Source organism: Haemaphysalis longicornis, unplaced genomic scaffold, assembly GCF_048455015.1.
Source record: "Haemaphysalis longicornis isolate Haplotype H1 unplaced genomic scaffold, Haemaphysalis longicornis Haplotype H1 scaffold_7, whole genome shotgun sequence".
Classification (NCBI taxonomy): Eukaryota; Metazoa; Arthropoda; class Arachnida; order Ixodida; family Ixodidae; genus Haemaphysalis; species Haemaphysalis longicornis.
In genome coordinates, this window is record NW_027526422.1 from 167,019,757 (window position 1) to 167,034,711 (window position 14,955).

At 46.2% G+C, this 14,955-nt stretch overlaps 1 protein-coding gene across 1 annotated transcript in view; it reads right to left on the reverse strand.

Annotated features, from left to right (window-relative positions):
- The window catches only part of Slga (proline dehydrogenase slgA), a 245,486-nt gene that overhangs the window by 8,449 nt on the left and 222,082 nt on the right, over positions 1 to 14,955 (reverse strand). The window contains exons 7-9 of the mRNA XM_077679272.1: positions 12,734 to 12,815; positions 9,908 to 10,000; positions 3,683 to 4,113 (exon numbers count right to left, since the gene is read on the reverse strand). Coding sequence (XP_077535398.1) covers positions 3,683 to 4,113; positions 9,908 to 10,000; positions 12,734 to 12,815 — 606 coding nt within the window. The remainder of the gene's footprint in view (positions 1 to 3,682; positions 4,114 to 9,907; positions 10,001 to 12,733; positions 12,816 to 14,955) is intronic.

Genomic DNA, 14,955 nt, shown 5'->3' on the forward strand with positions numbered 1-14,955 from the left:
AAAACACTGGGGCGGGGCATTATCATAAAGAAACAAAGATAGAAAAGAACAGAACAAAAGCAAGGCATGATCAAATTTGCACACAAAATTATGCACACAATGCTGTGACATGGATAAAAGGCAGCACGAGGCATTGGCTAAGGTGGCACCCACCCCCCACTCAGCCAATCTCCTTATCGGACAAGGCCACAGATGGTGTGGACGCCTCGATTATTTCCCTTGTCTTGATAATGTCCCACACCGCTGTTTTAAATTCACGCATTTTTTTCAATAAACTCAGTTGGAAGTTAGCGCTTGTGCTCGTCGCCTCCCTGTGTCCTCTGTCTTTTTTTTTTTGCGCTACACAAAGTCATGGATTATCCTGAAATGCTTATCCCATTATAGCTAATCGAGCCATTAGCTTGCCCTCCTTTGGTGCGAAAGAGAGTCACCACAGATGGGTGTGCAGTCCTGTTGAAAAATCCTTCATCTCACTGTCTACCAGATACAAGCAGCATTGCAGAAGGTAAAATCACTCACTCGATGGAACAGAGCAGCTGGGTGAAATTTACACCCACAGCTCAAGCAACGAACAAAGGTGAACGACACTGTGCACTTGAGTAGATCATTGTGACTAGTGTTGCCATCGCTGGGCGTCAGACATCCGCTAAAAAGCAATGAGAAATCCGCCAGATTCCGCTAGATTCTAAAACATATCCGCTAAATTTCCCGCTAGGGCCTATTTTATTTAAAATAACAGTGCAATTTCGTATGATAAATACCTTTATCATTCTTAAAAGCTCCGCAAAACTACGAGAGCTGAAATAATATATAAAAGAGTCTTCCAAGGAGTCTAACAGAACACTTCAGGTTTCAGTGCTGCGGTGGTCGTCATTGGTCAACCTCATCACAGAAGAGGCTAAAAGTTATAAATGTTCACACTGATGAAAAAAAAAAGAAATCACAGGTCAACAAAAAACACATCGAGGTCTTCGTTGCCGCTGTCGTCGTCTGACACCATCTCCACAGGACCGCTGGTACTCGTTGAGGGACCAGAAAGGTGACTTGGTTGCACATACGTTGCAGATGTCCCGATCGCACTAACAACTGCTGCGGGAAGTTCGTAATCAAAACAACTTTTCTGGTGTCACTTCAGTCCCGCTCTTACGACGAGGATGGAGTTTGTTGTTTCGGGCTTCAGCTTGTTCCTCATCTTGGATTTTACTATGTTAAGCTGACTAAACCTCACCTCTACTTCGGCATTTGAATACGGCAGCCCGAGCATCGACATGACAAATCCGGCCAGCTCGGCGAACGGGTTTTCGCCGCAGGCGTCCTTATAGGAGTGAACTTCACACCAGAACGACTGCGTGGACGATATTTGCCTCCAGTCCAGGAGGGTGATTTTGCTCCACTGGTTTTGAATTTTTTAGATTGTCTCAGAGCCGTTTTGAAACCTCACGGATTTGTTTGTCTGAGATAGGCGGAGCAAGTGAACAGGAGCCCTCCTAACCTCTGAAGTTAAGCAATTTCTGCATTTTTAGAGGACACGGAAATGGTTTATTGCAGGGCGATTTTGAATCGGTGCACTGCGTGAGGTATCCACCAGAAATCCGCTATATATAAAAATGGCCCGTCAAAAAATCCACTAGCCGCTAGACTAATTTTTTCCCCGTCAGAATAAAATGAAATCTGCCAGATTTAGCGGAAAATCCGCTAAATTGGCATCACTGATTGTGACTATGCCATGTAGTTCTGCTGCATAACAAGAATGCAGGCTGCACAATAGCAAGAAAGCTTGTGACCCGCACATAATCGGCACCCTCTCTCATTTTTGCCAGCAAGGGGCTGCCGTCATTCGTGTACTGCATGGCTGGAGTGAACAAGAAGGCCGGGTAGAGAGGCAGAATGCAGAAAGCTCTGTACAGGGATGAGATGGGAAAATTTGGGGCTGAAATGTGAATTAGGATGACTCAGGGTAGGAACAGTTGGAGGTCTCGGGGAGAGGCTCTGCAGTGCGCACAAATGGGCGGATGCTGAGGATGATCAGCAGATACCTACTAAGATCTTTCTCTGCTCCCTAAATTGTTCTTACACTCCTTCTATTGCATTACATTGCAGCATCTACGAACCACGTACCACACCCGCATTGGCCACCAAGAAGTGGCTGACAGTATTTAGTGAGTAAATAATTTAAAAAAAAAGCATTGGCTCCAATCCAAGCTGTGAGGGTGGTTGGACTGCGAAGCTGTAAACAGCACCCACAACAACTTGCCCATGCAGCGTCACTTGAATTCACACTTTACGAAGAGTGAAACCAGAGACTCTGGTAGCCATTACCCGAGCTTCGCAGGGGCGGCATTCAGATAACCAAGGGAGCAAACGCAGCAGCAATGGCAGAAAGAAAACGGAGAGGAACGTCTGGCGAAGGGTGAGGAGCAGGAGGGCGGCACGCGCGGCTATGGCTCTCACTGCCTGCCCCTCACTCTTGTTTCATGCGTTGCTGCCAAGGAGCGCTCTCCCCTTCCCCAGACGCTGTTCCATTCACCGCTAATCCAAACCACGTGAACACTTATTATACATTATGTGGTTTGCACTTTACACGAGGGCTTTGAATGAGCGCTGGTGGTAGACCCGCCACTGTGCCCGTTGAGTGCACTGTCTGTCTCCCCGTCTCCTCGTGTAGGTGTAGCTCAGTCGGTGGGATGACAGGCTCTTGCTCTGTTTCTCTAGTCAGGTCCAGGTTCGGTACGTGGCAGTGCCAGTAATTTCTTTCATTTAGCATGGTGTTTTCTGCTAACGTGGACACGAAAATCTCCTTGGCTGGTATGGTACGCTGCTTCACAGTCTAGATTGGTGGATTCCATGCAAAGACCGGAATCAACGTTGGTGCTGAAGTTGAAATGAACTTGTGCGGGACATTTTTTTAGAGTTTAATTAAGTGCTTTGCAGATTTGCTGATTTTTCGCAACAATGAGCATGGACGAACACATCGAGAAATTTGAGACGTAATGAGAACTGTTCAATGCGTCAACTACCCTGTCAAAGGCTCCAAGCCCAGTGAATGTGATACACACATGAACCGCGCTGCACTATATTCAGTTCCCCCGCTGGCCCTGCAGGCACGATACCCGGAGGTCAGAGTTATCTGCTGTAACTTTCCCGCATTTTCTAGCGCGATACGGGGAGGCCACTGTATCTGCTATCAATTCCCCAGGTGCCCTCTGCGATCGTTTTTCTGGTGCCTCGAGGTCAATGTTATCTGCTGTAACTTCCGCGGGCACCCACCCCCCAACTGTCATTTTCTTGTCCCAGAGGCGCGTGATATATGGAGGCCAGCGTTATTTGTTGTAACTTCGCCGGACGCCCCTCCTCAAAGTGTCGCTTTCCCAGCCTCTCGGGTGTGATACGTAGAGGCCAGTGTTATCTGATGTAACTACCCTGGGTGCTCCCCTACGAGTTGCTCCGAGTCCCGAGGGCACGATACACTGAGGCCAGCATTATCTGACGTAAGATAACATTCAGCAACACCCCCAGCGCAAATGTAGCAGCAGGAGCTCACAGAAAACACGAACAGAGGAAAAGGAAGCCTGGCTTCAACGCGCATACGTTCTTATCAGTGCATCAGAACAGCACTTAGCGTGATGACCTCGAAAGAGCGCCCACATTCCGGTCGCAACAGCAGCGGCAGCCCCCAGCTCACTTGTTGACGGTGAAGCGGATGGTGTCCTCGTTGTGCGAGGCCACCATGATGGCGATGGCCCGCCGCTCCTTGCCCTCGACCACCTGGCGCATGCACTCGGAGAGGGTGCGGTGGTACATGGCGTTGGTGTCCTCGTACGAGGCGTTGATGGGGTCCTCGTAGCCCAGGGTGCGGGCACGCAGCCGCTCCTGCTCCAGGTAGGCGCCCCGCACCAGCTTGGCGCCGAAGAAGAAGTTCTGCCGCCGCGCCAGCTCCAGGTCGCGCACCACGTGGTCGTAGGCCGCCCGCAGGTAGCACTGGTACGTGTTGAAGATGATGGCCTTGTCCCGGTTGTACTTGCGCATCAGCTCCATCGTGATGCGGCTGATGGCCGGCTGGAAGTACGTCTGCTCCGCATCCACCATCACCCGCACGTCCCGTGCGCGGGCCGCCTGCCGTTGGCCGAGGGAAAAAAAAAGGTGTAGGATCAGTCACCATGCTGTGGTACCAGCACTTGGTAGGTGGCGGTCGTATTTGAAGGAAGTAGACAATTTGAGTGCACCAGAAGTAGCCACATCCCTCTCCATTCAGGCATCAATATACTAATAAGGGCGTAGATGCCCTGCAGTGGGCGTAGATAGGCTGGTGATGATGATGATGATGATGATACTAATATGGACACTTTGGAAACTTGGTGCATGCTCAATTTAAAGGCATGGTAATGTTCGAAACTTTCCAATATCGAAGCAAGTAATGCGAAATTTGACTCGGATTTGAACTGTATTCGCCCCGAGCGCGAACACAGTCGGCCCCTGGCGGCGGCCGGACGAACCGCTCCTAGTGTGGATGGCGCTCTCGCGTCGTCTGCTTTTTCACGTTGCGTGTGGCGCACGGTGTAAGAATATTCTTACACCGTGGTGTGGCGCAAGATGCGCGCTGCACCCGACAAAACCAATATGTGTGCTCGTTTGGCAGTGAGCAATGACATAGTTACCTCTGCTTGCGCATTTCCTCTAGAAACGCAATAATCAGCGGCCGTTGCGGGTTAATGCGTTGGTTTAATTCCACAGAACATCTTCGCCCTGGTCACCGCTTGAATGTGAAACGTGTTATAAACATTGATTCCACACATTGCACTTTTCTTATTGTTGAGTGCAGTCGTCTGCTGTTTCGGGAACGTCGAAGGGTGCTTTTTGAAGGTGGCGTGGAGATTATTTAAAGGATAAAAGTTTAGTACGCGAAACGTGTAAGAAGCGACAAGACCTGTGCATACGCGGGCAAATTCCACACCCTTGTAAAACTGCGCTGTGTCCTTATAGAAAGAAGAAACAAACAAAAACATTTACACTGCACACGACCCCTGAGCTATCGCCCATACATTACTGACACGTATTTTACACCCGCAAGCGCCTGTGTGATGGTGTCCTTCCCGTACCTTTTCTAAAATAAATACCATTTTTGGACAGTCGTTGTTTATACTGAGGAGAAGGACCAAACATTTATTCAACTGTATCGAGTTGCTAATTTTACGTATTATTTAAAATACGTTTCTATGGATGCGCAAGAGTATTTAGGGGGATTCTTCGGTAAAATTAAGCAGTTGTGAGTTTGCGTCTGTCATGTGGCATTTCGTGTGTCATGTTCATAGATATCATTTTCAAATCCGACATGAATCACCTTTTCCAGACATGTGTCTCACTCAGCATAACCAAATGCCTAATATGGTCATTGAGGTGGACCGAAGTTTAAAGAAAGAGGAGAAAACGCGTAATATATTGCACGTTGTTGCCCACATGTGGGAGGGGTGTGTGCCATGACTCGCTGTTTTTTTTTATTTTTCCCACAATGCTTGCTTTCAATACAATTTTGAAAAAGGCGAGTCACAATTCCTGGACAATCCCGGACCAAAGGGGGGTTAATCAGTTTTAAAAATACGTACTGCTTTTTCACCACTACAGAACAAGACGCCTAGTGTAGTTTCGATTGTAAGTAATACTCCTAACCATAGTTTGGCTTTTCGCGTTACACGCGTTCTCTTCTCGCTGCTCTTGCAACGTTGGCAGGACCTCCCCCCCCCTCTTCCCGAAAAAAAACTAAATGCACAGAATTTCATTTTTTAACCAATACTCAAGAATTAAATGCCAAGACAAAGGCGATATTCAGTTTACAAAACAAAGTAGTTACCGGGAACCCGTTGCGCTGATTCGCAACGAGAAATAAAAACGAAATGTTTTACTACATCTGCAACAGCACAACTTCATTTATTGTCATCTTTAGGGTTCGTAAGCGACCTTGTACGCAGGAATGCAAACACATCTCGCTGTTGCAGGCACCTGTTAGATTTTAAACGGAACGCAAATGGTCAACAGAGCCGCCGTAACAGAAAATTTGTGCTCACTGTGAGGTCCCAGAAGCTTGGTTTGCACAATGTAAACCTGCTTGTCACTTTGCGAAAACCTAGCTAAACATAAGATGTTGATTGTACTGCATGCGTTGACAATTCAATTCGCAAGTTCACTTGCGACGAAAGCCGTAAATAATTGATCCGAGACCGTTATTCATCAAACCTTCCTTCAGAGTCGTTAAAATTTCATTTAAAAGACCCGTTAGAGCGGTTACATTTATATTTCTGCGCTGATCAAAATTCAGTAATTTTATGTTGCTTTTTGAACACACAAAAAATATCGTAAGCTCTTAGGAAGAATTTCGGGGCAGTTGAGTAGTGGTACCATTTCAGGGCATCCCACAAATGCAAGAATGCGTCATGCTACCAGTGAAAGCGATTGAGATTGCCGTTGTAAACTGAATTTCAGAGATCGAGGCTTTATTGTTTGTTTCTATTTATGCTTTTATTGAAGGCTCAAAGCCATAGTCTGGACAGATGGAGCTTGCTACAAGCCACACCGTAAAAGTTCATTGTCACAATTACGGCCATTCTGAGATTCCCGATGAGTCGTCGCTTTTTTTGGCGTAGTAATGAAAACTGACTGCCGCTTCCATGCTATACATTGAACGTTGAGGAACCAAACTACAGCATACAACTCTTGTTTGCACCTTTCGTGCGCACATACGGCGGGAAAAAGGCACGAAGCGCGCCCACAGTGTGCATTCTTACGGGCCGCTCAGCGGAGCATCCACACTAGCAGCGCGACGCTGTCGCCACCTACATGTCGAGCTCGCGGCGAATAGTAGTACTACAGTAGACTCGCAATAATTGAAATTCCGATAATTCGAACTTTCTGTTAATCCAAACAAATTTCAAAATTTTGGTTGGCCCACTATGTTTTCAATGTATTTCAAAGCAGCTTAATTAATTAAACTGCTCCACTGCATAAATTTGGTTAATTCCTACTTTTTGCCTGTCTTTGCTGGAAAATATCCACTGAGTTTGCCGCTTCTAGCTGCACATTTGCATTCTTATATTACTAAAAATCACAAATAAAGCTGCTTACCCGCACACATGTGCCAAAGAAAAACCTTTGAAATAGAAAGCTTCGTTTTAAACTCTCATGAAAAGACAAAGCAGTCATCCATTTGGGAATTTTTTTTTTGAAGTATAAATACCACTTTAGTATTGTGTATGCATGTTGTATTATTAAATATACTATGTGAATGTTTCAATACAACAAAAGTTGGAACGTTGCCCCCAATCATACTTATGAGAACTTCTGATAATTTTAAACATCTAATAATTCAAACAAACGCCTGGGGTCTCTTCGAGTTGGAATTATCACGAGTCTACTGTATTTGAAAATTTTGAATACATTTTAGAGGTATTTCCGGGTTCGAAAACATGCACCAGCAGCATTCTCCACTTGCAGTGAGATGGGCTTTGCCGCACTGCTCCCGTGACAGGCCATCGAACAGCAACAGGAAGGTGTTTTTGGGGAGCGCCTCTTAACTCCTTGGCAATAGGTCAACTCTGCCCCTGTGCTTCAAGTGCAGAACAAACAATATCTTAGGTCCCCTAGTAAAAAAAAAAAAAAGAACACAACAGGTTTAACAAGAAAAGAACAACCTCAACAAAACGGGGACTATGTCAGACCACAGCTGTGCTTTTTCATCTATAGGGTGCTTGCTCACTGGGGCAGCTTGATCGCGACCACATCACCAAGACGCGAAAAGAAGTCTTTCTCGATGCCTCTCTTCCGCAACCTGGTAACAGGGTCCTGCTCAAGGTTGAGAGAGTATTTTTCCCTGAAGAGCAAAAGCCTTACTATATAATGTTTGCAATGTTTGAGTAATGTTTGTCTTTTCTTTACTGAGCAATGTTCATCTTTTCTTCAAACTATGTGATTTTCTTTTCTCAGTGGCTTCTAACTCTACCTTATGCACGAGGCACTGAACACTGCAGATGAATAGTCAAATGTGCCAAGGCTGAGCTTGACATTGTTCGCAGAAAAAGCTAGACGGTCACTGTAGTGCTTCTCGTCGCTTATCTCCTTGACTGTCAATGCTGTGGAAGCACCAGTCCCTTGTTTTGTGTTCCAATTTTGCAATGCTTTCTTTTTGCTGAGTGAAAAAGAAGAGCATGACAATTCGAACTAAATGGCTGATTTGAATCAAACGCGGCATTTATTTGCGTCAATGCTGTTCTAAAGTTAGCTTAACAACTTTCCTCTGAAATTGGCCAGACATCTATGCCTTTGGCACAGCATTGGCAGCGTGCACAGAAGCTAACACATAAGCACGTGCTGTGCGGCAAAGCCAGAAGAAAGCGCATACGCCTGGCAAACCTGACTGAATTTCTTTGTTATTTGCAATTCTTGACCGTTAAAAAAAATCTGATACTCAAAGCGACAGAAGTGTGTGAAAATCAAACCCACGTGTGAACTGTCTGAGTGTTTGAAGGTGCACCTCATCGCAATCCACTGACCACGCACTGAATTTTTTTCAGGTTCTCAAGCATCCCGCGGCAATCCCCCTGGTTCTATGGTAGTACCTTTAATTTTTCAACACCACGATGATAAAAGAAGCTGCCAGCAAAAATTTCCATCTTCATTCTCCTGGAAATGGTCTAAACTGTTTATAAAGCACTGTGGCTGTTTGGCTTTTTGCTGCCGAGGAGTTCGGAAAGTGCTGAGCCTGACAACCACTGAAACAGAATACAGCTGAACCTCGTTATAAGAGACACTGATGTAAGAGACAAATGGGTATAAGAGACACTATTGACCCACATGGTTGGCCGCCCTATCTTTCCCATTAAATTGACCTCTTTTATAACAGACATTGGATGTAGAAGATTGGTTATAAGGGACAAGTCATCCTTGAACTTTAATCATCAACCTCGCTTGTAACAGACATTTTAGCTTCAGATGCAGTGCTTTTATAACAGACATTGGATGTAGAAGATTGGTTATAAGGGACAAGTCATCCTTGAACTTTAATCATCAACCTCACTTGAAATAGACATTTTAGCTTCAGATGCAATGCCCCCACAGTCACTAATTGCAGTTGCTTCCATTGTGGAAACACAGGTGGACGACAGACACCTGCAGTCGCTATTTATTATAACTTCAGCAAACACAAAGTGGTTCAGTCAGCTATGAAATGACAATGAGAAGCCCTGCCAATGGAAATGCAACTGACAGAAGTGGTTGAAGCTTACTGCCATCCATTGAATGGAGCGTGATCGCACATGCGGGCTCTCCCACTCGCGTAGCTCCCAATCAAGAAGCATCGCAGATGTTGAGTCCTGCAAGTGTAATGAATAGCCTGAGCACACAGCGGAAGAAGCTGTGCACTCTGGCTATTCATAAGGCTTGTGAACTCAACATCTATGATTCATCTTCCACAAACAAGGAAAGGAAAAAAAAAGCTTGTAGAATCGTTTGTAAAAAACAGTGTAAATACAGTCATGAAGCAAACAAAGTTTCATAAATTCTGGGACCAAACAATAAGTAGAATGAATCTTTTGAAACATGCTGTAGCGTTCTTTTGAGCCTATTTTAGTCATACGGTGCCCACATTGAACTAGGGTCTGATTAGTAAGTGAAAACATGGTACCCTGCTTATAAGAGACATCTCGTATAAGAGACAGAAACTGCTCCCCGGTATGTGTCTCTTATAAAGGGGTTCAACTGTAGTATCAATACTCCCCCAAACATGGGCAAAGGACCGAACTTGGCCTAATGGTCTTTCTTAATGCACAGCCTGTCCCCCCACCAACCCTTTTGCCGCTTCTTTCTCTACTGCATTTTACAACAGCGGCAACGCATTGCGGACAAAAACCAGAGGGTGCAGCACCTTGGCGATGGTGTGCACTCGACGCATCATGTTGCGGAACATCTCCTCTTCTTCCTCGGTCAGCGCCGAGATGAACGGCTCCATGCGCCCCGTCTGTGGTGAGAAGGGAGGGGGGAGAACAGAGCGGTATGTCAAAACAGAGGCCCAGCAGTGGGCGCACAGTGGAAACAGTGGTTGCAGCATCAAGGTCTTAAAGACGATAGTCTTTCTTGGGCGACTTAAAGGGGCCCTAAATAGGCTTCTGAAGGTCGCCATTTCAACCGCGCAATCGCTAGAGTACCCCTTCACGACAATGTGTACCAAATATTACACCTCTGCGTAAAGCAGGGATCGCACAAACACGCAACAAAGATCCTTTCTTCCTTTCCTTGCTCACCTACCGCTTCCTTGCCGCCACACTGCCGCGCTCTGACGTGCGACAGAGCGGTTGTGACGCACCCTGTGACGCACGAAGCTTTGAACAGTACGGCTGCGCTATTGGTGGGCCCCGTTAAATGCTGTAGCCAATCAGCGTTCCCGGCTCTGGGGTAAACGCAGTTGCGCACGGCGCTCCTGCACTGGTGGCACGGACGAATGTAGATCGTCGCCATTCGTTACACGAGCTTAGCTGAGTTTGTTGTAGATATAGCGCGTCGTTTAAAAGGTAGGAATATATAACGCTGAAAAACACTGAGCATCTCCGCGGGCACAAACACCCGCTACACGCGCAACCACGGCAAGTATCTGCCTGCACGGTCGATAAGCAGCCTACTGTGTGGCGTATGCAGGATATGGCATACACCGCAGCAGCTATAACTTGTCACCGCCCGCCAGAGCGGGACTATTGCTGAAAATCAGTTTGCAAATACATAAAAGGGGGTGCTGGTGCAGTGAAAGATTGCGCGGGGGATCGTCGTCGTCGCAGCCTCGCAAAGCAGTGTCTGGATAACTGCAGCGATGCTAAGCCTTTTCCCAGACCTCGGTGGGACCAGTTCACCGCGACAGCACCGCATGACAAAACACTAGCGAGCTGCTATCGTCGGCGGTGGCAACCTTCAGTTATTGTCGTTAGCGAGCATGTTGTGTTTGGAAGCGCCCTATCTGGCCTTCAAATGCTCGTTTCCTCTATTATAAAACTGACGGGCCGGCGCGGGCACGGCCGGCGCGAGAAGCCGTTCGATGCAGGCCGGCCACCGACCGACCCCGCTGAGCGGTAGCGGATGTAGTAGGCGGAGCTTGGCCGTCGTCTGCTCAAAAAAAGAAGCATGACGTACCGCCGAGCCGAGCCAATGGCTGCGCACATTTCGAACCAACCCTGTTTCTCTAGGTGGTCTTGCACCTGGTCGGTGATGTCCCCGCTTCCACAGTGCTTTGGAGGCGCGGTGAAAGAAGAAATGCGTCAGGCCTTGTTGCGGGCCCTTTTTAATGAACGATAACTTGGATAATACGTCCGCTTTTAAACCATTTTTGCGGTGAGACGTTCTTTGAATAGTACTCCAGCGATTGCGCACGTAAAATCGCAACCTTTGGAACCCTGTTTAGGGCCCTTTTAAACGCAGAAATTTTGGTCTGTCTGTATGTCCGTCAGTCTGTCTGTGACTCGATTCAGCCACCCGGCCAAAGTGAAACAGAAGCTGCATAAAAGCTCTTATACACCCACATCCAAATCTAAACATCTACGTCCAGTGGCAATGTTCATACTTGTCAACATTGTTGAACAACAAAACATTAAGCAAATATAAGGCAGAAAATCAATACATAAGCGATATTTGCAATGTTCCTTTATTTAAATTCATGGATGCTTGGTTTTTGCAATAGCGACTGAAATACTACATGAACTGCAGGAAACCGTCGCCTGCTGCTGCCCGCGCTACTATAGCTCGTGGCGGCATTTAAGAACTCAAACGGCAACAGCAACGGAAGGTTCCACTGGATAGGTTCCACGTTTCTCTTGGAATGCTCATGGAGTAGGGCAACATGGTTCTATAAACATTGTAGTAGGGTGCCTCGATTCACGTGCATCTCCTCCGTACGGCAGTGCTGACATCGACGCACCCGACTTGGAGCAGTGCAACGTGGTAAATTTAAATTGACTTGAGCGAACCTCAAGCGTGTTATCGTGGGAGGAACGAGACGGGAGAGGAACAGCATGAGAGGTGAGTGGGAAAGAGAAGGGAGGCATTTACATGGCAGGGGCGCCAGTCGACTATCGTCTTTTGTCGACATGTGCAACGAAAGGAGCAGAACCACGGGCATTTTTTTAGTACATGGTTGAAGCTGCAGATGCTGTCTGAACTGAAAGCTGTGCTCGAAGGGACCATAGAGACAAAACACAACCTTGTCCAATTTGAAAGAACTAGCCTTTGGTAACTCGCTTGACTCCACTGCAGGCCGACGAAACACAAGAAATATAGAAAAAATTTCAAATTTTGCGCTAGAGTGACATAATATGGGCAGGAGTGTTGTGATGTGGGCCAGCATCTCTTACAACAGATAAACATTCATCTAACACTACATTAACTGCACAGCAATCTCACTGTGCTTGCACAAATTTCATCAAATAACGTTTTATGACAATGGCACCATTCAGTACAAAAGGGTGGAAATGCTTCCGGTTTTAGACCCTCTTAAAATGATCTATTCTGTCCAAACCGCTTAATACTTGTGACAAAGCTCTCATTCGAACGCCTGCTTCGTTTCACCAACTCTTTCAAACTTCCACGTCTGACACGTTGCGAAAAAGTGTCAGCAGCCTCTACCAGCATTAAAACGAAACTGCTTGCGCCAATTTACAGGAGGACGAAACGTGTTGTTTCAGTACTGGGCCTAGGCTAACCGCATACTGACCTTGAGGTTGGGCACCTTAAACAGGTCCGAGATGAAGTAGTTCGTGTCCACCAGACCACTCCACGAGAAGATGTTCATCAACCTGGGAGGACGGGAGAAAAGGATTCCAGGCTCAAGTCATCCGGCTTCATCACAGCCAAGTAGTCTATCCCCCCACTGACGACTCAAAGTCCCCAATGACGACTCAAAGTCCCCACTGATGACTCAAAGAGGGAGTTCACACATGGCATCACTGTTTGCAATGCAATGCTGGATAATTCCACACACTCGTGCACATTCCAAAACTTGAGATCAAGACACAGAATGGTATATTCATTGCTCATGCTATGTTCAATGATTTCTATGCCACTGCATAGGCTGATAAAGCTCCTGAATTGGCCACTGCATTGTCATCAGGCAGTGGCACACTGCACATATTGTAATTACGTCTTTCCACGGCGTTCGTGTCATAATGTGAGAGAAGAGCAATTTTGTAGCCACTTTGTAGCTTAGTGGACACAAAAGACCGCACTTAGGAGCTGCAAAAAAAAAATTTACTAAATGCTTTTATGTATGTGAGAATGCCTTAGGTTTGCAGCACTAAACCATAGAATGATCGGCCCACAGACACATTGTAAATCTGGCATCAAACATTGACAGCACACACAGGCAATCACTGAGGAAGAAGAAGACTCGACACGAGCGCTAGTCCCGTGTATTTGTGTGTCACGTTCAACTGCAGGCTGCCAGCAGTTACAACCTAAACTGCAGGTTAGTGGACCTTTCTGAACCACTTTGAACGGTCTTTACTACATATTCAACAAAAAAATGATGCCCACATATTTTGTGTCTGTCCTTTTTTGACTGGAGCTGCATGGTCGAAAAAAAAATAACGCTGCTTATTGCGATGAACCACACTGTGTTATTTGGTCTGCTGGGGATCTGTCGCCCAGCGGTGCACGACTATCTTATCCTGCGTTGAAAGCAGAGCGTCAGTCTCTTCTTTCAGTTAATTGCTATGCTGCACCTGGCTATCTTGTTTGATAGCTAGAGAGTGTGATGTGTTCGTCACTCCACTACTAGATTTTTCTGGCTTGATCAACACAGTCCTCAATTGGATTGAACATTTCCAGGAAGGGTTTTGCTTAAGCTAAATATGCCTAGCCAAATCGAATATGCCAGGATATTCTATTCGCGAACTTTCACCCGCATACTAACTCCACATGATTGCTTCTCCAAGACTTGTGCTTTTGATACTTTGTTGCAGAAGCATAACTTTGCTCCAATAAGCTGTACTAAGCAAAACCTTGCGTCATCACTAAATTCACCACAGTACTCCTTTTCATCGTATGAGGGTCCAGTGAAAAGCTACCGAAATTTGACTGTGGAATCACAAAAATTCAATCATAAAATCATAACCACTGAAGCCTATTCCATGCTTTTGCTTTGCTATTACTTAAGTGAAGCTTCAATGGCTAGAATAAGACATTTTATGACATCGGTGCAGCACGAGCGGAAAGACACAATGCGAGAAAGCCAGCTTACAAAGACCAATGTTGTCACAAAAGAAAATGCATATTGCTACTTGCATTGGGGCAGAAAAGCTCCCTTAAAAAGTGACAGTGAAAGAGTCAACAACAAAACAAAAGCAAATGCATATCGCCAGCCACTTGCATCGGAGCTATGCATCTCTGTGAATGTATGACATAGTGCGCCTGATAAGGCGACAAAGCTTGTGCTGTTGGATAACGATTGTCCCGGTCATTGGCGGATCCAGAGAAGGGGTTCGGATGTCCCGACCCCTCCCTTAATTTTTGAATTTATACCACCAAAAAAGATGACCCCTCCAGTTGTAGAAAAAGTCTAGTTGATTTTTTTTTTCCATTGCTTGAATATTTGCATTTCCGAAATATCGGTGAATAAAAAAGCCTACTCCTCCCCCTCCTTCTCCTTCTTATCCCCATGATCATCATCACTGATAGAAGTTGACCCCCCTCTCAGAGGAAACCTGGATCCGTCCCTGGTCCCGGTGTGTGTGCTATTAGAGTGCGGTCGCCGCCAAAGTCGCACGCCACTCAAAACATGATTTGGATTTCAGAATTATAGTCTCTCAACACTTGGATATGCATTTGAAGGGAGATAGTTTCCATTATTATGCACAATTTCAAGATTAGTACGGTAAAAATGAAAGCGTGCGCGTGTATGCATATGTATGTGTGTTTCTTAGGGTTGATCGCCATCAA